This window comes from Sycon ciliatum, chromosome 10, assembly GCF_964019385.1.
Source record: "Sycon ciliatum chromosome 10, ocSycCili1.1, whole genome shotgun sequence".
Lineage (NCBI taxonomy): Eukaryota > Metazoa > Porifera > Calcarea > Leucosolenida > Sycettidae > Sycon > Sycon ciliatum.
Window position 1 is genome coordinate 3,460,797 of NC_088652.1, and position 25,061 is coordinate 3,485,857.

The window sequence follows — 25,061 nt, forward strand, 5'->3', positions numbered from 1 at the left end:
AGCATGGTGATTAGCAGGGAGCCCTACGCATACGCGAATGACTGTTGGGACATTCTTCCAAAACATGACGTCACAGAATTCGTAAAAAAAAGACAACTTTTGTCGCAAGCGGATAGCCTGTCGCAAGCGCGAGACTCAGCAACTATTACCAGGTGTACGAGATGGATGGACGAACAGTTTTCGTAGGGTGAGTACTTCTTTTTCATGTACTGATGATGTAGCACTGAATGCGGCAAGTAGGACTCGCCCATCCGCCCCTCACCACCTGAACTGAAAACCTGAAGCGTCGAGGAGGTACTAGGCCGTCTGGGCCATGGGGGCGCTCTGGCGGGATTTTATGGTATATATTTTTATTTAATTTTACTATTTTCATGGTAATGGTCCTTGCAGTGCAGCGATAGGTCCTCTTCAGTACTCTAGCAGTCCCATCAACCGATCCATGGCCATATAGGGCTTGAAAGTGCTACGTCACAGCATAGCAACAATTTCAAAAATTCAAAAACTGGATCCACTTGGATCCAGTTTTTGTATGGATCCAAGCACATTTCAAGCGGTCTTACCCACAGCATGGTGATGTAGCCAGTGAAACTGACTGATTTGGCTACTGGGGGCGGGGTTACAACTGGTGGCGAAATCAAAGTCACACCTGCATGCGACATGAGTGGGTTGCTATGCACCCACATACTTAGGCAATAGCAAAGTCACACCTTAGTGGATCCAAAAATAGAAATCTGATGTCAACTTACTACTCCCTGGCCATTTTGACGTCATCACTTTCAAGCCCTATTACTAGCTGCCCGCTACGTCATCTCGGATTCTAGCAGTAGTATAGTACCTCCGAATCCCAGGCACTCGGACTCGGAGCCAGCCAACCAGGACGTATCGTAAAGGAGCGGGCGTATTTCCTCGAAAGGTAGGCCACTGCGATCGAGCACAGTCCAGTGCATTACGGTCTTACTAACGGCTGTAGTGATACTATTTACAGGGGCGTAGGAAGGTCTTCTAGTTCTAAAGGCGGGGGAGGGGAGTTCTGGGGCCATCAATTAGTTCACTGAATATGCTCCTTTACAGGTAAGCAGAGCCTCATGGTTGGCCTCAAGTCAATTTATGCGGTGGGGTGGGGGTGGGGACACGTTAGTTGCATTCATGTTACCCTTACTTGGAGTTACCCTTACTTGCCCCTTAGTTGGGCAGTGTAGTGCGATAGGGGTAGGGCAGTGTAGTGCGATAGGGGTAGGGCAGTGTAGTGCGATAGGGGTAGGGCAGTGTAGTGCGATAGGGGTAAGGCAGTGTAGTGCGATAGGGGTAGAGCAGTGTAGTGCGATAGGGGTAGAGCAGTGTAGTGCGATAGGGGTAGAGCAGTGTAGTGCGATAGGGGTAGAGCAGTGTAGTGCGATAGGGGTAGAGCAGTGTAGTGCGATAGGGGTAGGGCAGTGTAGTGCGATAGAGGTAAGGCAGTGTAGTGCGATAGGGGTGGGGCAGTGTAGTGCGATAGGGGTAGGGCAGTGTAGTGCGATAGGGGTGGGGCAGTGTAGTGCGATAGGGGTAGGGCAGTGTAGTGCGATAGGGGTAGGGCAATGTAGTGCGATAGGGGTAGGGCAATGTAGTGCGATAGGGGTAGGGCAGTGTAGTGCGATAGGGGTGGGGCAGTGTAGTGCGATAGGGGTGGGGCAGTGTAGTGCGATAGGGGTAAGGCAGTGTAGTGCGATAGGGGTAGGACAGTGTAGTGCGATAGGGGTAGGGCAGTGTAGTGCGATAGGGGTAGGGCAGTGTAGTGCGATAGGGGTAGGGCAGTGTAGTGCGATAGGGGTAGGGCAGTGTAGTGCGATAGGGGTAGGGCAGTGTAGTGCGATAGGGGTAGGGCAGTGTAGTGCGATAGGGGTAGTGCAGTGTAGTGCGATAGGGGTAGGGCATTGTAGTGCGATAGGGGTGGGGCAGTGTAGTGCGATAGGGGTGGGGCAGTGTAGTGCGATAGGGGTAGGGCAGTGTAGTGCGATAGGGGTAGGGCAGTGTAGTGCGATAGGGGTAGGGCAGTGTAGTGCGATAGGGGTAGGGCAGTGTAGTGCGATAGGGTTAGGGCAGTGTAGTGCGATAGATGTAGGGCAGTGTAGTGCGATAGGGGTGGGGCAGTGTAGTACGATAGGGGTAGGGCAGTGTAGTGCGATAGGGGTAGGGCAGTGTAGTGCGATAGGGGTGGGGCAGTGTAGTACAATAGGGGTAGGGCAGTGTAGTGCGATAGGGGTGGGGCAGTGTAGTGCGATAGGGGTAGGGCAGTGTAGTGCGATAGGGGTAGGGCAGTGTAGTGCGATAGGGGTAGGGCAGTGTAGTGCGATAGGGGTAGGGCAGTGTAGTGCGATAGGGGTAGGGCAGTGTAGTGCGATAGGGGTAAGGCAGTGTAGTGCGATAGGGGTAGGGCAGTGTAGTGCGATAGGGGTAGGGCAGTGTAGTGCGATAGGGGTAGGGCAGTGCAGTGCGATAGGGGTAGGGCAGTGTAATGCGATAGGGGCAGGGCAGTGTACAGTAAGATCGGGCGCCGAAGAACACCCAGGCTGGAAAACCGGCAAAATTTAAGAACAGTCCAGGCTAGAATTATCAGATTTAACCCTTTCAGCCCTGACCAGAAAATCACCTCCCACTGGGCCAAAAATGGCAATTTTTGAAAATGCATATTCTGGTCCAAAATTGGTTGGAGATGTTGGGTATGGACATATGCACTGTGAATCCAAAGAAATTGTGTAGGATTTCATTGTACGAGACTCATAACACCATATTTAGATATGCGACTTTTGGCGATTTTTCCTCAAAATAATTAATTCATTCAATTTGGGCAATTGATGACAAAGATCAGACAAGCAATGGCAAGCAGTGCTACAACTGGTCAGTGTTGACTTCAGAATGGAGAAATGTCATAATTATAACATGCTTGATATGATCCTGGTGTTCTACGGCAACCTAGACTAGAGTACAGCAACTCGTTTTATACGGCGCTTGCATCATATACGACTCCGCGATCCAGAATGGGTCTTTCTTTTTCTTGGGCGCCTCGTAAAGCTTGAATCCTCCAGCAGCCCTACCTACTTCAAGACAAAACCATATGATGGACAGTGAGGATGCCGAGTAACTGGAGTAGCAACCACAGCAACTGCATCAGCTATAATAGCAGCCGGTGCAGTGGCAGCGGTTGGCTTACTGTGCTCGGCGCATCCCAGGGTGATTCATCGCTGGCCGCACACGTACGTACGCGGCACAGGTAAAGTCATATTGATGGAGAATGCAATGCTGCTCATTCTCTGATTTGGACAGTCACTGGCAAGATAATCCAGCTATCAAAATAGTCTGAAGCATTCCCTAAACAGCCGAGTGCATACTGCGTACCGGTGTACGTACGCATGAACATTCAAGAAACAATCGGCTGCGCAATTTCTGATAGTGATTCAAAATTGCACAATTGTTGACTATTCTGGATTATTCTGGATTCATATAGATAGCAATCTCCATCCTGTAGGTGCCTGGCTCTGTACTCAACATACAATACTTACATGTATGCACATCTCTATTGTGATCTGCATGCATGCCTGACCAGTACACTTGACTTCAAATTCAAATATTTTCAAAAATCTGACCTTCAAAATTTGATCGCAGTTTACTTGAGTAACTTCAGCAAACGGGCTCACGACAGATAGCTCCTGCTCAGAACACCATGCCTAGGTGTCAGAGACTTCAGCATCGCTTTCCAAATCTCTTTGGTCTCCAGCATCCCCTGCGTCCGAGTCAGCTGCGATCTTTTGAATAGCAGCAAATTCGTAATCCTCAGAAAACGACTCCGACACAATTTCGCTGTCTCCAGAATCATCCTCAGAGTCATTACCCGCCTCACACTGCTTCACAGGACTCCTGCCATCGACACAGAGTGGTTGAGCAACTTACCTTGCCGAGAAACAGCAGGGCAAGATGACGAAAACGAACTTTGAGCAAAACAATTTATTTGAACGATATGCCAAAAATACGCACTTCAAACTCGATGCTCGGGGCTGTTCTGCTGTGCAGACTGGCCACATACGCTGCGTACACGTCGATCAGGGCCTTCAGCCCACTGAGGAACAGATCCTGGCCCCACTGATGTTGAGGCATCAGTACAAACGCGACGTACACTGAGGACGTATATATACGTCGTCAGTGGGGCAGGTGCACACGTCATGACGTATATATACGTCGACAGTGGTGAAAGGGTTAAGAACACTTTTAAAAATTTACACGTAGATCTACATTGTACATGTATGGGAGGTGAGTACATGTCATGTACACGTGTAAACAGTAACTGCTACATGTACAGTCATTCCCATTTACGACACCCACTAGTTTAGAAGTACTGCATTGCACTATATGTACATGTACATGTACATGTACATGACAAACGTCATGACGTCACTCGATTCGCCGCGCGCGTGTGAATAAGAACGGTCTGGCTAGAATCAAAAATTTAAGAACTTTCCTAGGCTGCGCTCGAGCCCCTGCGTTCTTCGGCGCCCGATCTTACTGTAGTGCGATAGGGGTAGAGCAGTTTAGTGCGATAAGGGTTGGGCAGTGTAGTGCGATAGGGGTAGGGCAGTGTAGTGCGATAGGGGTGGGGCAGTGTAGTGCGATAGGGGTGGGGCAGTGTAGTGCGATAGGGGTAGGGCAGTGTAGTGCGATAGGGGTGGGGCAGTGTAGTGCGATAGGGGTGGGACAGTGTAGTGCGATAGGGGTAGGGCAGTGTAGTGCGATAGGGGTAGGGCAGTGTAGTGCGATAGGGGTAGGGCAGTGTAGTGCGATAGGGGTAGGGCAGTATAGTGCGATAGAGGTAAGGCAGTGTAGTACGATGGGGGTGGGGCAGTGTAGTGCGATAGGGGTAGGGCAGTGTAGTGCGATAGGGGTGGGGCAGTGTAGTGCGATAGGGGTAGGGCAGTGTAGTGCGATAGGGGTAGGGCAGTGTAGTGCGATATGGGTGGGGCAGTGTAGTGCGATAGGGGTAGGGCAGTGTAGTGCGATAGGGGTAGGGCAGTGTAGTGCGATAGGGGTGGGGCAGTGTAGTGCGATAGGGGTGGGGCAGTGTAGTGCGAGTCAGTTGTAAACCTTTTCACTGCACAAGCTTATGCTCATCAGAAGCGGGCGCTCGCAAGTCTGTAGAGCTGCATGATGGATCAAGTCAAGTCCAGGCCAGGCCTGTTCCTAGTGTCGGGTAGTTCTACTGAAGCAGCGTTAAAGGGGAAGTATACCCTAAAATCAAATTTTCACCAGTTGTAGTCTTCTGGGTGCTGAGTCGAATGGTCTTGGTCCGAGGAAGCTGCGACGCTCCCTTCCTACTTGAATCCCAATCGAACACGCGCACTTCCACCGAAACTGGGTGACTGCGCCCTACTAGATGGGGATTTGTATGCAAAATGTCACTAAAAGCGCCATTTCTTTCTTATAAAAGCACGGATGACCGCGATTGGCCAATATGTTGTAGTCTTTTGGACGCTGAGTCGACTGGTTTTGGTCCGAAAAGGCTGCGATGCAGCGTTCCTCCTTTATTCCCAATCGAACATGGTTGAACAAGCGGTCACGTGCTCCTGGGTGCCCAAATCACCTGGTCACCGCGCCAGCAGGCGACAACTTTCACACCAAGGTTCAACTCGAGTTCAACTCGAGTGACAGGACTGCACCCAAAAAAGGTCAAACAGGCTAGTAAGTTGTACCCTGCAGGCACGGTGACCAGCTGACTGGTGTACGCAGGAGCACGTGACCGCTTGTTCAACCATGTTCGATTGGGAATAAAGGAGGAACGCTGCATCGCAGCCTTTTCGGACCAAAACCAGTCGACTCAGCGTCCAAAAGACTACAACATATTGGCCAATCGCGGTCATCCATGCTTTTATAAGAACGAAATGGCGCTTTTAGTGACATTTTGCATGCAAATCCCCATCTAGTAGGGCGCAGTCACCCAGTTTCGGTGGAAGTGCGCGAGTTCGATTGGGATTCAAGTAGGAAGGGAGCGTCTCAGCTTCCTCGGACCAAGACCATTCGACTCAGCACCCCGAAGACTACAACTGGTGAAAATTTGATTTTAGGGTATACTTCCCCTTTAAGCCCAACACTGCTTTTGCATGGCTTGTCAATAGCTTCAGACTTAGGAACGGAATGTATGGAGTTGTGGTCACATCTTGGTCATGTGACTAAATTTGTGCAGAAAGTGATCATGTCATGTGACCAGCGGAACCAACATGGCCGACGTCATGTGACCCATAGATGCAGGAGTTGAGTGGAGTTGAACCCAACATGCCTATCCCGTACAGTCATGTGATAGATGTGAAACCATTCAGATTTCTATTTCTCTATGTGTGTGTTGTGCCAAAATTTTCAGACGAGTCTCTCGACCAACAGCTCTCTGACATGACAGCAAAGGAAGAGTGACGTCTTCACAGAACTTCTGCCTGACCTGGTTTCCACGCTAACTCCAGGTGCTATGCGTCGCCAGTGTGGGGCTAAGAAGCTGATTAAGGAGGAACAGCGTCAGCTATTTGCATCATACATTGGCCCTGCAGCGCAGAATGACGCATTGCTCGATGCACTACGCCTGGGTGATGACGAATCCTTCCACACCTTCCTTGAATGCATCCGTAAAGTCGAGCCACCAGCCAGCGCGAGATGGTTATTGGCCAAGCTGGAACGCGTCGACAAATTCCGCAGCACTGCTGAGGCCGAATTAGCATCTGCGGGAGCATCCGCTGCTGATCCAGTGGGTAAGTAAAGAGCAGTAGGCAGTACAGGCAGAGGCCAATTGGGACTTTTGCAGCTCCATAGTTCTGTTTCCGTAGTTTTGGTAGCCCAGCTGGCATCAGGCCGGTCTGAAGGCTTGAAGTAGCTAGCTAGCAAGCAGTAGGACTAGAAGGAGTAGTGCGATGGAAGTAGGGTAGTGAAGTGCGATATGGGTAGATCAGTGTAGTGCGATAGGGGTAAGGCAGTGTAGTGCGATAGGGGTAGGGCAGTGTAGTGCGATAGGGGTAGGGCAGTGTAGTGCAATAGGGGTAGGGCAGTGTAGTGCGATAGGGGTAGGGCAGTGTAGTGCGATAGGGGTAGGGCAGTGTAGTGCGATAGGGGTAGGGCAGTGTAGTGCGATAGGGGTAGGGCAGTGTAGTGCGATAGGGGTAGGGCAGTGCAGTGCGATAGGGTTAGGGCAGTGTAGTGCGATAGGGGTAGGGCAGTGTAGTGCGATAGGGGTAGGGCAGTGTAGTGCGATAGGGGTGGGGCAGTGTAGTGCGATAGGAGTAGGGCAGTGTAGTGCGATAGGGGTAGGGCAGTGTAGTGCGATAGGGGTAGGGCAGTGTAGTGCGATAGGGTTAGGGCAGTGTAGTGCGATAGGGGTAGGGCAGTGTAGTGCGATAGGGGTAAGGCAGTGAAGTGCGATAGGGGTAGGGCAGTGTAGTGCGATAGGGGTAGGGCAGTGTAGTGCGATAGGGGTAGGGCAGTGTAGTGCGATAGGGGTAGGGCAGTGTAGTGCGATAGGGGTAGGGCAGTGTAGTGCGATAGGGGTGGGGCAGTGTAGTGCGATAGGGGTAGGGCAGTGTAGTGCGATAGGGGTAGGGCAATGTAGTGCAATAGGGGTAGGGCAGTGTAGTGCGATAGGGGTAAGGCAGTGTAGTGCGATAGGGGTAGGGCAGTGTAGTGCGATAGGGGTAGGGCAGTGTAGTGCAATAGGGGTAGGGCAGTGCAGTGCGATAGGGGTAGGGCAGTGTAGTGCGATAGGGGTAGGGCAGTGTAGTGCGATAGGGGTAAGGCAGTGTAGTGCGATAGGGGTAGGGCAGTGTAGTCCGATAGGGGTAGGGCAGTGTAGTGAGATAGGGGTTGGGCAGTGTAGTGCGATAGGGGTGGGGCAGTGTAGTGCGATAGGGGTAGGGCAGTGTAGTGCGATTGGGGTAGGGCAGTGTAGTGCGATAGGGGTGGGGCAGTGTAGTGCGATAGGGGTAGGGCAGTGTAGTGCGATATGTGTAGGGCAGTGTAGTGCGATAGGGTTAGGGCAGTGTAGTGCGATAGGGGTAGTTCAGTGTAGTGCGATAGGGGTAGGGCAGTGTAGTGCGATAGGGGTAGGGCAGTGTAGTGCGATAGGGGTAGGGCAGTATAGTGCGATAGGGGTGGGGCAGTGTAGTGCAATAGTGGTAGGGCAGTGTAGTGCAATAGGGGTAGGGCAATGTAGGGCAATAGGTGTAGGGCAGTGTAGTGCAATGGGGGTAGGGCAGTGTAGTGCGATAGGGGTAGGGCAGTGTAGTGCGATAGGGGTAGAGCAGTGTAGTGCGATAGGGGTAGGGCAGTGTAGTGCAATAGGGGTAGGGCAATGTAGTGCAATAGGGGTAGGGCAGTGTAGTGCAATAGGGGTAGGGCAGTGTAGTGCTATAGGGGTAGGGCAGTGTAGAGCGATAGGGGTAAGGCAGTGTAGTGCGATAGGGGTAAGGCAGTGTAGTGCGATAGGGGTAGGGCAGTGTAGTGCGATAGGGGTAGGGCAGTGTAGTGCGATAGGGGTAGGGCAGTGTAGTGCGATAGGGGTAGGGCAGTGTAGTGCGATAGGGGTAGGGCAGTGTAGTGCGATAGGGGTAGGGCAGTGTAGTGCGATAGGGGTAGGGCAGTGTAGTGCGATAGGGGTGCGGCAGTGTAGTGCGATAGGGGTAGGGCAGTGTAGTGCGATAGGGGTAGGGCAATGTAGTTCAATAGGGGTAGGGCAGTGTAGTGCGATAGGGGTAAGGCAGTGTAGTGCGATAGGGGTAGCGCAGTGTAGTGCGATAGGGGAAAGGCAGTGTAGTGCGATAGGGGTAGGGCAGTGTAGTCCGATAGGGGTAGGGCAGTGTAGTGACATAGGGGTTGGGCAGTGTAGTGCGATTGGGGTAGGGCAGTGTAGTGCGATAGGGGTGGGGCAGTGTAGTGCGATAGGGGTAGGGCAGTGTATTGCGATATGTGTAGGGCAGTGTAGTGCGATAGGGTTAGGGCAGTGTAGTGCGATAGGGGTAGGGCAGTGTAGTGAGATAGGGGTTGGGAAGTGTAGTGCGATAGGGGTAGTTCAGTGTAGTGCGATAGGGGTAGGGCCGTGTAGTGCGATAGGGGTAGGGCAGTGTAGTTCGATAGGGGTAGGGCAGTATAGTGCGATAGGGGTGGGGCAGTGTAGTGCAATAGGGGTAGGGCAGTGTAGTGCAATAGGGGTAGGGTAATGTAGGGCAATAGGTGTAGGGCAGTGTAGTGCAATGGGGGTAGGGCAGTGTAGTGCGATAGGGGTAGGGCAGTGTAGTGCGATAGGGGTAGAGCAGTGTAGTGCGATAGGGGTAGGGCAGTGTAGTGCAATAGGGGTAGGGCAATGTAGTGCAATAGGGGTAGGGCAGTGTAGTGCAATAGGGGTAGGGCAGTGTAGTGCAATAGGGGTAGGGCAGTGTAGAGCGATAGGGTTAGGGCAGTGTAGTGCGATAGGGGTAGGGCAGTGTAGTACGATAGGGGTAGGGCAGTGTAGTGCGGTAGGGGTAGGGCAGTTTAGTGCGCTAGGGGTAGGGAAGTGTAGTGCGATAGGGTTAGGGCAGTGTAGTGCGATAGGGGTAAGGCAGTGTAGTGCGATAGGGGTAGGGCAGTGTAATGCGATAGGGGTAGGGCAGTGTAGTGCGATAGGGGTAGGGCTGTGTAGTGTGATAGGGGTAGGGCAGTGTAGTGCGATAGGGGTAAGGCAGTGTAGTGCGATAGGGATAGGGCAGTGTAGTACGATAGGGGAAGGGCAGTGTAGTGCGGTAGGGGTAGGGCAGTTTAGTGCGCTAGGGGTAGGGAAGTGTAGTGCGATAGGGTTAGGGCATTGTAGTGCGATAGGGGTAAGGCAGTGTAGTGCGATAGGGGTAGGGCAGTGTAGTGCGATAGGGGTAGGGCAGTATAGTGCAATAGGGGTGGGGCAGTGTAGTGCAATAGGGGTAGGGCAGTGTAGTGCAATAGGGGTAGGGCAATGTAGGGCAATAGGTGTAGGGCAGTGTAGTGCAATAGGGGTAGGGCAGTGTAGTGCGATAGGGGTAGGGCAGTGTAGTGCGATAGGGGTAGGGCAGTGTAGTGCGATAGGGGTAGGGCAGTGTAGTGCGATAGGGGTAGGGCAGTGTAGTGCGATAGGGTTAGGGCAGTGTAGTGCGATAGGGGTAGGGCAGTGTAGTGCGATAGGGGTAGGGCAGTGTAGTGCGATAGGGGTAGGGCAGTGTAGTGCGATAGGGGTAAGGCAGTGTAGTGCGATAGGGGTAGGGCAGTGTAGTGCGATAGGGGTAGGGCAGTGTAGTGCGATAGGGGTAGGGCAGTGTAGTGCGATAGGGGTAGGGCAGTGTAGTGGGATAGGGGTAGGGCAGTGTAGTGCGATAGGGGTGGGGCAGTGTAGTGCGATAGGGGCAGGGCAGTGTAGTGCGATAGGGGTAGGGCAATGTAGTGCAATAGGGGTAGGGCAGTGTAGTGCGATAGGGGTAAGGCAGTGTAGTGCGATAGGGGTAGGGCAGTGTAGTGCGATAGGGGTAGGGCAGTGTAGTGCAATAGGGGTAGGGCAGTGCAGTGCGATAGGAGTAGGGCAGTGTAGTGCGATAGGGGTAGGGCAGTGTAGTGCGATAGGGGTAAGGCAGTGTAGTGCGATAGGGGTAGGGCAGTGTAGTGCGATAGGGGTAGGGCAGTGTAGTGCGATAGGGGTAGGGCAGTGTAGTGCGATAGGGGTAGGGCAGTGTAGTGCGATAGGGGTAGGGCAGTGTAGTGCGATAGGGGTGGGGAAGTGTAGTGCGATAGGGGTAGGGCAGTGTAGTGCGATAGGGGTAGGGCAATGTAGTGCAATAGGGGTAGGGCAGTGTAGTGCGATAGGGGTAAGGCAGTGTAGTGCGATAGGGGTAGGGCAGTGTAGTGCGATAGGGGTAGGGCAGTGTAGTGCAATAGGGGTAGGGCAGTGCAGTGCGATAGGGGTAGGGCAGTGTAGTGCGATAGGGGTGCGGCAGTGTAGTGCGATAGGGGTAGGGCAGTGTAGTCCGATAGGGGTAGGGCAGTGTAGTGAGATAGGGGTTGGGCAGTGTAGTGCGATTGGGGTGGGGCAGTGTAGTGCGATAGGGGTAGGGCAGTGTAGTGCGATTGGGGTAGAGCAGTGTAGTGCGATAGGGGTGGGGCAGTGTAGTGCGATAGGGGTAGGGCAGTGTAGTGCGATATGTGTAGGGCAGTGTAGTGCGATAGGGTTAGGGCAGTGTAGTGCGATAGGGGTAGTTCAGTGTAGTGCGATAGGGGTAGGGCAGTGTAGTGCGATAGGGGTAGGGCAGTGTAGTACGATAGGGGTAGGGCAGTATAGTGCGATAGGGGTGGGGCAGTGTAGTGCAATAGGGGTAGGGCAGTGTAGTGCAATAGGGGTAGGGCAATGTAGGGCAATAGGGTTAGGGCAGTGTAGTGCGATAGGGGTAGGGCAGTGTAGTGCGATAGGGGTAGGGCAGTGTAGTGCAATAGGGGTAGGGCAGTTAAGTGCGATAGGGGTTGGGCAGTGTAGTGCGATAGGGGTAGGGCAGTGTAGTGCAATAGGGGTAGGGCAGTGTAGTGCGATAGGGGTAGGGCAGTGTAGTGCGATGGGGGTAGGGCAGTGTAGTGCGATAGGGTCAGGGCAGTTTAGTGCAATAGGGGTTGGGCAGTGTAGTGCGATAGGGGTAGGGAAGTGTAGTGCGATAGGGGTAGGGCAGTGTAGTGCGATAGGGTTAGGGCAGTGTAGTGCGATAGGGGTAGGGCAGTGCAGTGCGATAGGGGTAGGGCAGTTTAGTGCGATAGGGGTTGGGCAGTGTATTGCGATAGGGGTAGGGCAGTGTAGTGCGATAGGGGTAAGGCAGTACAGTGCGATAGGGGTAGGGCAGTGTAGTGTGATAGGGGTAGGGAAGTGTAGTGCGATAGGGGTGGGGCAATGTAGTGCAATAGGGGTAGGGCAGTGTAGTGCGATAGGGGTAGGGCAGTGTAGTGCGATAGGGGTAGGGCAGTACAGTGCGATAGGGGTGGGGCAGTGTAGTGCAATAGGGGTAGGGCAGTGTAGTGCAATAGGGGTAGGGCAATGTAGTGCAATATGGGTAGGGCAGTGTAGTGCAATAGGGGTAGGGCAGTGTAGTGCGATAGGGGTGGGGCAGTGTAGTGCGATAGGGGTAGGGCAGTGTAGTGCAATAGGGGTAGGGCAATGTAGTGCAATAGGGGTAGGGCAGTGTAGTGCAATAGGGGTAGGGCAGTGTAGTGCGATAGGGGTAGGGCAGTGTAGTGCGATAGGTGTAGGGCAGTGTAGTGCGATAGGGGTTGGGCAGTGTAGTGCGATAGGGGTTGGGCAGTGTAGTGCAATAGGGGTAGGGCAGTGTAGTGCAATAGGGGTAGGGCAATGTAGTGCAATAGGGGTGGGGCAGTTTAGTGCGATAGGGGTAGGGCAATGTAGTGCGATAGGGGTAGGGCATTGTAGTGCGATAGGGGTAGGGCAGTGTAGTGCGATAGGGGTAGGGAAGTGTAGTGCAATAGGGGTAGGGCAGTGTAGTGCGATAGGGGTAGGGCAGTGTAGTGCGATTGGGGTACGGCAGTGTAGTGCGATAGGGGTAAGGCAGTGTAGTGCGATAGGGGTAAGGCAGTGTAGTGCGATAGGGGTGGGGCAGTGTAGTGGCATAGGGGTGGGGCAGTGTAGTGCGATAGGGGTAGGGCAGTGTAGTGCGATAGGGGTAGGGCAGTGTAGTGCGATTGGGTCACGGCAGTGTAGTGCGATAGGGGTACGGCAGTGTACTGCGAGTGGATTTTCCCCAATTTCTTTTCCATTCATCTCGCCATGGACGGGCAGTCAGCCGAAACGCTGAAGCTGCTCTGCAGTCTCCCCGGCATTGAGCAGACCATCCTAACCCAGTTGCAGGCAATCACGGCACACGTCAGCGAGTCAAGAAACCGAGAAGCGTGCCTAAATCGGCGTATTAACGAGCTCGCAGCCCAAGTAAGAGTATTACCAAAGAAATCTGAGCCCATTGATGGAGCCAGGGACACTATGTTTGGCGACAACCCAAACGTATCATGTGACCTTTCTGACAATGCGGATCACTGAGGATGTGTTATCTAATTGCCTAAAAATCTGTACTGGAAGACCAGTAGGGTTAAAGGGGAAGTCCGGTGAAAAATTTAAATTTCAGGGTCGGTAGAGTTTTGGGCGCTGAGTCGAATGGTGTTGGTCCCACGTGTCTCCGACAAAGCGTTCTCGAGATATTTCCCTCTTTTTGGTTTTGTTTGAAAAACTGAGTTTCGGGGGCTGCGCCATGACGTCATGCGGCCGCGCCACACTCTCCGCAACGTCATAGCGTGCAGCTAGGTCAAAAGGAGTGCGTGAAAGCAATAGTGTCAGTGTTATTTCAAATGATTTGGCGACTGATATTAGGTGGTTCAAGCGACCCCGAAGACCTAACTCATTGTGAGAGTGAGGATGCAGCCATGGCTGACCTTCATGAGTTTGGTCTGGGGCTGAGAACCTCGGTATTCAGCTGAAGAAATGGCCGCGCGGGCCGGTCAAGAGTTTCTACTGAGTTTCCGACTGATGAAGAAGCAGCAGACGAGGCTGATATAATTATAAGATCGCTGGAGAGCAGGGTCGCCAAAATGGAGAAGAGTGATGCGAGTACTCTAAATGTTGTTCCATACCGATTCGCTTAGACTCCAGTAGCCTGGCACATGGTGATGTTTTGGTGCGAACTTGGCATATTTCGGACTACTCAGTGCAGGCTCTTTGAACCACGGGCACGACTTCGCTCGCAACGCTATGGAATCTGAAAGTTCTAGGTCCGGGAGCTGTTCGCTGTTTTGTCACTTGTCACGGTTGTGCACTCACTCATCGCTGTAGCATAAAATAATGAGGCGGGACTGGAGCGGAAAACTAACATTTTCTTTCTCCAAGCACAACCACCGGCACCGGCAAGGAGAAACGCACGTTCGCTGACTACATGACTGTACAATACGACTAATACGAGTGTAGTACATGACAAGTCCGTGTGTTGTCTGTTGACTAGTTTTCTGAGTCTTGTGTCTCGAGTCTTGTAGCTAGCAGCACGGCAGTGCGGGAGTAGTTCCGTGTGATGAGTTTGTTGACTGCACTACAGCTAGCACGCAGCGCCGTAGAGGCCATTGCATGCTGACGGAAAAAGTCTAACTCGGAAACGGCTAAAATACGGTATAACCTTGGGGTTTACCGAGCTGAAAATTACAGGGTACGTAGTGTTTGTAACACTGAATCGAATGGTCTTGGTCCGAAGAAACTGCGACAAACGGATCCCCAATCGAACGCGCTCCGAATATGGCCATTTTGTACACAACTAGATGGTGTGGCTACCTAGCTGCACGCTGTGACGTCATCACTTGGATCTGGGTGATGTGCGCTCAAATTAGCACATGTTCGATTGGGCGTATCTGACGAACCATAGGCCGCAGCCTCCTCGGACAAAGACCATTCAACTCAGCGACCCGAACTCTACGGACTGTGAAATATAAATTTTTCACCGGACTTCCCCTTTAAGTTGTTAACGAACATTTAATTGTAACGAGTTAACGAATTTGAAAAAGCGTTACTAGTAGGGATGAAACGATTACACCGATTACTGGGTACTTACTCCTTATCTCTATGATCGCTACTCCTTATGCTGTTATCGAGTATGCAGTACTTGTACTTGTGCATTTATGTATGCATAGTACTAGCTAAGTCACACTGTCTGCACTGCACTGTCAACCCCAGCACTGCGAGTTACCCAAGGTGACAAAATTCACACCTTTTTCTAGTCACCTTCGCACCTTTGGGATCCGGTGTGTACCCCCCCCCCCCCCCCCCCCCCCAGGAAAACCAACTGGCTGTGCAGGATTTGATAGTCACTGGGAGTCGATTGAGGCGCCTGTTTGTAGGCATCAGCATTCGTGACATACATGTACATGACGTATGCTAGTAGTAGTACTGTGTTTTTACTGTATGCGCAAGTCCTTCATGCACTATTGTCATGTTCCGGAGACCAGTATCATTTTGATACGTCATACATATCCAGCATACTCGTTTTATGATAACTCGATCGTTTATAATAAACGGTACTCAATAAGAAGAAATGGATGATCGTTTCATCCCTAGTATTTGATATACTCGTTTTACCCCTAATTAATTGTACTGTCTATTATGTTCTTTTTTGGCCCAGACGAGCCCACACGAGACCAAACGAAGCTTGCTAACACCAGCACGAACAGTACACTACTTGCTATCATGGAGTGTGGCTGGTGCACTGTTCTTGCTCATGTTTTCTAGCAGTGTACGGTCTCGTCTGCTCCGAAGAAGAACGTAATTATTATGCCAGCAATTCTTTTTTTATAAATATAATAGGATTGAGAGAACTTCAAAATTCAAAAGATCTGACGGGGAAGTGAATTTTTCTGAAAAGGGAAAGAAAAACAATGGAGAGAGAAAGAAAGAAAAATGCCCCCCCCCCCCCCCCCCCACGACTTTCAGCCGGTACCTTGCTAGTGCTAGTCATCAGCCATGGTCTAACTGGGGACGGGGAAAAGACCCAACTGCAATCAGTGCAATGTCATATACATGTATGTGTGGCACGTGTTGTGAGCTGCCTTTGGAGTGAAGTGCTTGTCAGCCCCTTCTAGGTTCAGGCTGGTCCCGTAGCTCAGTTTGTTAGAGCATTGCTCATGAAAAGCAAGGTCCCGAGTCCTGGTGGGTTAGCATTTTTTCTCTTTTCAGGCAGTTGACTTCCGGCTGAACTTTCGAAACATTCATTGTTTTGCCTTTCCTGGAATGTTCAGGGTATTTCGCACACAATATAGAATGGGGTTGATGGTATGCCTGAATCCCCTCCCCTTATGTGAGGCAAAGGCCTGTGGAGAATGCATGAATACAAAATACAAAATGCCTCGAAACACTTGACACGGATTTTGGTCACACACTTTGCTTACATGTTTTGTATATGCTTGTGTTCGTTCATGAATGTGTTTGTGTATGTGTGCGTCGAAGCGTTCTTGTATATGCCGGTATTATTATTATTTATTGCAACATCTCAAGACTCGGCGGAAACACCGGCCAATATTACGAGAGTGGGTGATTGCCAACCACGGCGATAAATAGAAAGAAGGGGAGGGAAAAAGAAAGAGTAGCAAAACGAACAGCAACAACAACTCCGTAAAGAAAGATAATGTCAAATAAAAACAGTGAAAAACACAGAGACGCAAAGGACATGTGGATAATGAGCTATGCATGTCGTAGTAAATAAGGGGCGGCACGGATCTTAAACAGGCGGAGTGAGGTCAGGTCCTTAACTTCTCTGGGTAGAGTGAGCCAAACAGAATAAGCAATAAAGAGAGGGGAGCGCAAAAGAGTGGATGAGTTACACTTAGGGAGTAAGAGTGAGTTTCTAGTTCTTAGAGAAGAGAACCAATTAAAACACATGAGATGAGGTGGGCACAACTCAAGCTTAATAGAATGGACAAGAGAAGCCAGGTGTGCACTGCGTCCATGTGATAACGGGGTTGTGTGAGCGATTTTATAAAGGGCGGATGATGAGAGCATGCGGGGTTGACGGAGGAGAATTTTAAGGATTTTCTTGTGATGTATTTCAAGCTTTGCAGCAGCGGAAGAGGATAACCCAACCCAAGACGTATCTGCATAATGAAATATTGGGCGAAGGTAGGCGAAATAAAAAAGAAGCTTGCAAGAAAGTGGGAGGTAGGAGCAGTGGGGGGAGAGAATTCCTAAGGATTTACTTGATTTTTTACAGATATATTCGATGTGAGGTACCCAAGAGAGTGCAGAGTCAATCACAATGCCAAGGTGTTTGTGAGAAGACACTATGTCAATTGGATTTGGAAAGTTGGCATGGATGAGGGTTGTGAACTCCGGCTGGGGCGGGAAGAGCATGATCTTTGTTTTTGATAGATTTGGGGACAACCTCCAGGACGACATCCAGGAAAGAACTTCCTGAATGCCAGCACGCAAGTTGTTTTTCAGGCCAGTGAGGGAAGCTGATGAGGTGAGAAGGGTCGTGTCGTCAGCAAACAGAGACGTTCCAGGGAAGACTGCAGGTAAGTCGTTTACGTAAATTATAAATAGTAGGGGACCAAGAATTGATCCTTGAGGAACGCCCGACAATACTGGCTCTGCAGCCGAGGATGTGCCAAGCACAGTTACGTACTGATAACGCCCAGAGAGATAAGATTTCAGCCAGGAGAGTGGCTGTTTGCGTACCCTGAATGCATGCTCGAGCTTTGCCAAAAGTCCTCGATGCCAGACGGTATCAAAAGCCTTGGCCAAGTCAAAGAAGCAAATGCCAGCAAGCGCTCTGTTATCCCTATGCTGGCACACCTGCTGGTATGCATGTGTATGTTCATGCGTGTATGTGCATATCGTTGTTGTTGTTGATGATGACTTTCAGCAAAACGAGGTGCGGGTCTGTCCAACAACGCCATGCATGAAGCTACAAATATGACACTAAGCAGCGGTTTGACCAGAGTACGCCGTATCCGCATCAGCCTCTGTGGTCAGTTTGGAACCGGCAAGACGAGCCTGGTGGATTCGCTCAAGAACAAACAGTTCGTGGACAAGAGGGCAAGTACACCGGCACTTGCTGTTGATCATGGCAATGTGCTCCACGGATCAGGAAACCTGACGGATTGGAAGTTCAATGCTGCATTCCTCTATACTCCGGACATCCTTGTCCAGGCTAAAGATCTTGAGAAGAAACACCAGCAACGGGAACAAGAAGCGGCAATCCCGAAAATCCCGAAGCGAGCTGGGTCTACAGGCCTCCAGCATACGGGAACAGCGACGCAAGAGGCAGCATCGCCAGCAGAACACTCACCACGTCCAAGAGCAGCAGCACCCCATCGTACTGCCCGAACACCGGCAAACGCGGAGGGGAGCTCTGCATCGTCAGGACACAAGCAGGCGTCCAAGCAAACGTTAAAACTTGGCAAAGGTCCAGAAGCAGCACCCAGCTCAGCTGAATTGACACAGAGCCTCATCGATGTCATCTTGGAGAACCAAGAGCTGATGCGAGACATTGGAGAAGAAGAAGTGGTGGTGTCCATTTGGGATTGCGGCGGCCAATCAATCTTCTCAAGCCTGCAGCATTTCCTAATGGGTAAAGATTACGTCATCTATATTCTCTGTTTCAACGCCTCAGAAAACGTCCAGCTCACCAAACAGCAGAACTACTGGAAGTGGTCAGGGAGTACACTGTCTGAAATGACTCTGGACGTACCGGAGGAGCTGGAGAACATCGACCACATTCGGCACTGGCTAACAGCCATCCACTTTGCCAGCAACCCAGGCAAGGCTGTGGAAAGCGAGGCGTTTGACTACCCGCCTGTGATATTGGTGGGGAACTTTGCCGGCAAGCTGTCGACAGATAGGACACTTTCGGAGCACAAGGTTGATATCCTCAAGAAGCTGGGAAAGCTCTGCCGCCGGTCACCAACTTTCCAGGGTATGCTCGAGAGCGATGACATTGATCCCGCAGGGTTGTTCCTTGTGGACAACCACGAGTCCGGAGCTTCTCAAGAAGTTCAAGGAATCCGAAAGAAGCTACAGGATGCTGTTTCATCGGTGCTGGCAAACAAGGAGATTCCGACGGAATGGGTTCGCTTTGAGATGATAATGGAGTATCTGAAGAAACAACCCACCCACACTGGCTACAAAACACGAGACTCGATGAAGACACTGGTGGAGAAGGCCTGCAATATCCGCGACGACTCCGGCATGGACGGCACACTATCCGAATTCGAGCGTCTTCTTCGGTTCTACAACGACCTACGTGTCATCATCTATCGGCCGGCAAACAAGAACTCGCCGCAGCCTGATGACATCATCTTCCACAACACACAGTGGCTCATCAGGCAGATCAACGTCCTCGTCTTTGGCCATATGTACCCGGTTGAACCTGGCGGAGGTGATGGCAGGACGGCAAAGGAAGCAGGGGCAGCAGAAACGGAGTGGCGTGACTATCTGTGGAAAGAGGGTATAGCACGCCGGCAACTAATGGAGAGTGCCTGGAAAGCAGTCAAAAGAGAGGTTCGTAACAAGATGATGGATGTGATGGTCGACTGGGATTTTCTGTACAAATTCGGAGATGCCTCGCATGCAAAGTACTTCATCCCATCAGCTCTTCAACGTCGACCGCCGAAAAAAATCGAGGAGGCCCTGCGCAGCTTCCAGCAGGACAATGAGCCAAACGACGTCTGCTTCTCCACAGCTGACACACCGTTACTGATCATGGTTCAGCCACCAGGCAAGCCTGATGAACACGTCCTGAGCTACAAGTATCCCAACGCGGACACACCGATGCCACACAGCTCCTACTTCAAGCTACTTGTACGGCTCATGAGAAAGTGGGAGGTTACAAATACCGACCGGAGTCACTGTGAGCTCACCTACAACACAGCCAGGTTTCGGCTGTGGCTGCCGGAGCAGCTCCGTGACCAGTTCCCAGGCAAGGTGGAAATCTTCTTGGCTCACTACGACTCGTCAGGTGCCCTGCTGGTCAGCATCAACTTCCGGTGCTCGCCTGACTGTGCTGCTAGCGCCTCTAACTGGCTGCGTCCGATCTCATCGATATGCCAGCATATTCGCAAGGATATCATGGAGGAGTTGGGTAAGCTGGAGAACCCGAAACTGGACGAATCGGTCATGTTCAGTTTACCACTACCGCCAGTATGCGCATGCAAAGCACAGGAGTGGAAGGACTACAGCAGCGAAAGCCGGGACCTCGGATACGCACCGTGGCGCGTACGCTACAGCGAATCCGGTACTCATCACGATCCGTACTGTGCCGGGTGCAAGTCGCACTACAGCATACCCAACAACTCAAACTGCTGGTTCAAAGCTAGTAGTAGCTTCCAGGTAAGAGATGAGACCAAAGTCTAAACATTCTAGTGACCAGTGAGTTAATTCACTCACTCGCATTCCGCCGATCAAAAACCAAAAACCAATCTGCTTCACTATACAAATTTTCACATGGTGTTGTGCATAAGTTCAAGCTTGAACTGAAGGAACGAAATATATTTAGTCTCGTAGGACCCAAGAAATCGCCCTGCAAAAGCGCTTTTGGTTGAGAACTTTCTGGAAACAATTGTTGAGGTTAGGTCTTTATAAGGCAAAGTAATGGTGCAAAATGCAAGACTATGTCCAGAGCATTGCATATGTGCAATTTTATCAATTGTCAAAATGGCCGCACATGCTCCTGTCGGAGCGCTAGAAACTCTGTCCAAAGTGAATTTTGACCATGGCACACCAATCGTGATGAGATCCTAATGTTTTTCTCAGCCTGCCATGGTTATGGAATGCAAAATTCCATACTCCGTTTCCATGGTTACCATGGGCTATTGGCATGGAAAACTGTAGTATGCCTTGTACAATCACGTCGAAATTTGTGGACTCCTTCATTAGCCCCTTAGCAACAGTTTAGGGTCAACGTTTAAGCCAAAGTTAGAACAGAGGCCGTGCAGCATGTCTGTGTATGATGGTCCCACTGGTAGGACCGAGGTCTATGCAAGCTATCATTAGGGACTCCATTTTTTGAATTACATCTTTACTTATGCCTTTTCCTTGAGAGTATTTATGGTGTGTGTTTGGATGTGTATGGTATACGCGTGCGAATGGGAATTGGTACCTGTACACGTGCAGCTCGAAGGACAGCAGAATGCTGTAGCGAGGAAGCAAGTGGCAATCTGGAAGAAGAAAGCGGAGATTGCCAATGATCAGTCACTTCCTACGGTTAGTCACGTCTGTAGAAAGGTGTAGAAAAGTATTCCATTTTTAAAACCTTCCAAGGACGACGAGAGCATAGAGCATTTTTTGGCCCGGACACGTGCGTGCCGGTGTGTTATCGTGTGTGCTCGCCTTGGGCCTTGACCCTCGGGCGCCCATCCGTGATCAGGATGATAGGGGTGTTGAGCAGAGCAGAAGCGGGAGTACTCGCACGCACATACTCACGCAGGCACGTGTGTGAGTATGTGTGTATATGTACTTGTACTTGTACAATGGAAATATTATTATTATTACTATATGCATTTCCACGGCAATGTCAGCCGCACAATGGCAACCCACATATTCGCATATGCCGGAAATAGAAAGCTCTGCCAAAAACATAAATCAAATGATATCATACTTCAAGTATATATCCGTTCTGTGTAATCAAGTCAAGAGGAACATACGACGGCACAGAGTCCTCTCCACCTGCACGATCCCTTGCCAGGATCCGGAGGCGCTGCAAGTCACCAAGCGACACAAGTCTTTCATTATCCGCTTTCGCCAGGTCTTCTGACAGCTTCGTGACAATTGTGACACGTGGGCGTCCTCGCCAGGTCTTCTCATCTTGCGTGAAATACGCCGCCATTGCCAATGATGCTGGGGTGTCCTCTGGCAAGCGCAGAATGTGACCAAAGAGTTGCCACCGCAGGCGCTTGAGAATGTTGGTGATTGGCTCAGCTTTGCTCCATGCGTACAAAGAGACATTCGTCATCTTCTGAGGCCAACTAATGCCAAGGAGTGATCGCAGTTGCTGACGGTGGAAGGAATCGAGACTCTGCTCCAAAGCCACCGTCAAGCCCCATGTTCCGCCGTTGTAGGTCAGTACTGGTATGACAAACGCCTGATAGAGCCTCAGGCGCAGCTTCTCACTAATAAGCTCTCGTCGACACCACACGACAAAGAGTGACCTGGAAGCTGCTGTTGCGAGCTGCTTCCTTCTGATCACGTCTTGTTCATCACCCAGAAGTGACCCAAGCTTACGTGTCTTTCTCCAGATTTCCGCTAGACAATCCCCTTCTCTGCGTAGTGTTGTTTGCTCAGTTTTCTCTTCGTTCACTTTGAGATGCCATTCTCTGAGGACCTCAAGTATGCTCGGGCTGATACTGTCCAAAATGGAAATAAGATTAATACTAAGATGAGTTGCGTGGTCATTCTCAATAATCATGAATCTACACATCATGAAGCAACAATCTGTGTTGGTTCTAAGAACGTTTTCTGACGACAATCTTCAGCTTGAATACATCACTGAGTGGTGATCTAAGAATGCCGAGTCCTCCGGCGAATATCCGGGTATATTAAATAGGCTTATTCTACCGCAGTACCGGGTACCCTGCCGGCAACTTTCAGTTGAAATACTTCTCTTTCGCCAAATTAAAAAAAAAAAAAATTTAAAAATTTGGTTATGTTGACGTTTAAAAAAATTCTAAATGTAGCGTTGACATTAGAGTGTGTTTAACACATGTAAAACTAAAGAGAGAAAGAGAAACGGTGGACAAAACCAACAGTGATATGCAACACACAGCTACGGTGCTCAGGAAAGACCGTGGTGTTGTGACGTAATCCTTCTGAAGGCAGACGTCTGGTTTCTGTTCGTGGATGTAGTCGATTAATTAAAATAACCACGCGGCTCGTCTTGTTTAAAGTGTCTCCTCGTCGACACTTGTACTTGCTCACTGCCATCATGCAATGTTTTCCTGCTGGTTGTTCACCAGCAGCTGAGAGGTCATATATAGGAGTTTTGATTTCCGCTTGCCGCTGGACATGGAAACGAGCACAGAGTTGACTGGTCTCAGAAGCAAAAAATGAGCGGTAGCGGCGATAGAAATAACAGAGACACAGGTCAACTTCAGCTTCTCCTCTAGAAAGCGAAAACTACAAACGCAGCGACAAGTAACTTAGTTGAAATAAATAATATAATCTCACCCGCGCGCTCCCAGTTAAAATAATGCTGTGTTTACTGGTCAGTTCATGCTGCCACTGGAAACACGACAAGCGCAGGTGACACGACTTTTGTTTGTCACCCCTTGGCCAAGTAACTACATGTATGCGTTGCCAAGAAGCAGTGACGTCAGACTTCGACGGCCTATTGTTATTTACAATGACCGCCATCCATTGGGTGCGTTGCTAATCGTTACCTCAAGTTGACTACCTGGAATTCTGTGTTTAATTCTGTGCCGAGAAGACGGCAGGTCTATTGTGTTTATTGCTTCCTATCAACCGATTGTTCATTTTAAAATCAGGTTGCTTCACAAAAGCCTGCGAAGAATTGTGTTCCACTCATTGTGTATGAACTTAGAAGTCGCGACTTCGGCGGCGGTCATCTTCATTGTGTATGTTTAAAATTCTTCTGTTCATCCATTTTCTTGTGTTATTTTTCAGGAGGTGAAGAAGTTCCTTGCTGACCGTGCGGACAAGTGTCTGTGTATGCTGGCTGGAAGCAGAGATACACTTGCCGTGGCATCATCGTCGTTCGGCACTATCGAGCTGGCTGTGGGTCTGGCCGAGTTATGGATGCTGTGCTGCCAGTATGTCGGTGCTGGGCATTCGGATGTGATCCTGCGTGTTGCTCGGATGTGCGACACTTTGCAGAGCGAAGATGAGCTTGTTCATGTTCTAAGTCACTTCTGTCAGGAGAAACAGTGTGGCGGTTCTGAGCAGTGAGTAAAAATATAAAATAATGCCAGTACACTCGCACCTCTGCTACCCGGACCTCGAAGTTATGGACAGCTTGTTCTATTGCAGTACAGGACACCCTGTCGGCAAATTCCAGTTGAAATACTACTCTTTTGCCAATATTTGCAACACTGTGTCACCTTTGGCATGCATGGGTTTGTGTGTGTGTGTGTGTGTGTGTGTGTGTGTGTGTGTGCGTGTGTGTTCGCGTGTGCGTGTGTTTGTGTGTGTGTGTGTGTCCCATATGGTGCAGTGGTATGTGCAGCGATTTCCGATCAAGAGGTTGCGGGTTCGATTCCCGACGATTATGGTCACACACGTCTTTCTTCTCTTTCTCAGACTCCTCCTGACTTTCCTTTATTCTCCTGGGTGGTTACCAACAGCCAGTGCATGCCGGAGTATGTGGTGTGATGTGTGTGCGGGAAAGAAAAGGAAGAAAGACCAAAAAGTAGGGATTCACTGGCCAGAAAAAGCCACTTCATAGCTATGTTGTGTAGACCAGGCTGAATAGTGGTGTTCAATTCTTCAGCCTCGTAAGCTGTTGAATGGTGCAATCGCAGCACAAGTTGCTATGGCTTCTACTGTAGCATCACTATCATCGCCTCCAGCGATGGGCGCCAAATGGTCATGGTCAAGGGTGTGTTTGTTGGTGTATGCGTGTATGCGTACATGTGTTTTTGTATGTGCACTTGCAGGACATTGAAGGTTTCCATCATGTCACCTCTTGTCGCAAGGAAAAGATGCCAGCAGTACCCGCGTCCGTTGTGGTGCTTCTTGCTGCTCAAGCACTTCTTTTATCATCAAGAAGAAGGGCATAGATGTTAGCAATCAAATCGGTGATTTGCCAGCTATCGACTCGAGCCTAGCGAGCTGGAGCTGGATTGCTCCTGCGGTTTCTCCTCCTGCCAGTGTCCAGGCCACATTGCCTGCTCCTGCCAGAGTCCCGGCCTTGCTACCTGCTGCATCAGGCATGGATATGCCACCAACTAGCAGGGGCATGTGAGCTATTGCCGGCAGTTTGACCGCGATCTCGTCTGTCTCTGTCTGTTGACAGATGCAGTATTATTATTATTATTATTCCCTCAAATGATGAAGTAGGTTATTCGTGCGTGGAACACACGCTTCCTGCCGAACTTGACACTAAGTTCCCTCAAATGATGAATGTTTTTAATCAATCGTGACTTGATAGTTTTGATTGCACTACAGCAATGCCATGGTGGCAGCAATTCAAGAATAATTTCTTCTTGATGACATTGGTGTTGTTTCCCAGCGCAAACATACAGCAATTTTGGCATTATAATTCAACCCTTTTATGAATTATCCCCAGACTTTTTTCCGTTTTAAATACCCTTGACAAATGAATATTTTTTAATCAATACTTTGAATTCCTTGACTGTCGTGCATTTCAATATCAAGAATTCACGTGACATACCACACTGTCTGTGAACGGACGATCAGTGGAAACACAATCCATACGAGACGGCACTGCGCAGTGCGTCAGAAGCCATTCAACATTGGTGCGGCCATGAATGCTTCCTTATTGACCATGGGCCATCGTGGAAATAAAGAAGAGGTTCAGGGT

The 25,061-nt window shown here is 50.4% G+C and overlaps 1 protein-coding gene across 5 annotated transcripts; it reads left to right on the plus strand.

Annotated features, from left to right (window-relative positions):
• The first annotated feature begins 786 nt into the window (after positions 1–786).
• Positions 787–24,913, plus strand: LOC135826855 (uncharacterized). 5 transcript variants are annotated; one of them, XM_065339458.1, is made up of 6 exons: positions 787–913; positions 6,383–6,761; positions 17,433–19,897; positions 20,681–20,770; positions 23,186–23,463; positions 24,175–24,913. In XM_065339458.1, exons 2-6 carry the CDS (start codon positions 6,485–6,487, stop codon positions 24,302–24,304), a joined length of 3,240 nt encoding a protein of 1,079 aa, XP_065195530.1. In that variant the 5' UTR covers positions 787–913; positions 6,383–6,484; the 3' UTR covers positions 24,305–24,913. The 5 variants fall into 5 exon arrangements, with proteins under 5 accessions (XP_065195530.1, XP_065195534.1, XP_065195532.1 ...); XM_065339460.1 differs by lacking the exon at positions 787–913 and adding an exon at positions 12,827–12,973 and having other exon boundaries at positions 6,673–6,761; XM_065339461.1 differs by lacking the exon at positions 787–913 and adding an exon at positions 12,831–12,973 and having other exon boundaries at positions 6,674–6,761.
• Positions 24,914–25,061: the final 148 nt, after the last annotated feature.

What these genes read in the sequence shown, in the direction of transcription:
- LOC135826855 (XM_065339458.1), top strand. Translation starts at nt 6,485, where the DNA reads ATGCGTCGCCAGTGTGGGGCTAAGAAGCTGATTAAGGAGGAACAGCGT. An exon ending in AAGCTAGTAGTAGCTTCCAG is followed by an intron (nt 19,898 to 20,680) that starts GTAAGAGATGAG and finishes GTACACGTGCAG; the next exon opens with CTCGAAGGACAGCAGAATGC. An exon ending in ATGATCAGTCACTTCCTACG is followed by an intron (nt 20,771 to 23,185) that starts GTTAGTCACGTC and finishes GTTATTTTTCAG; the next exon opens with GAGGTGAAGAAGTTCCTTGC.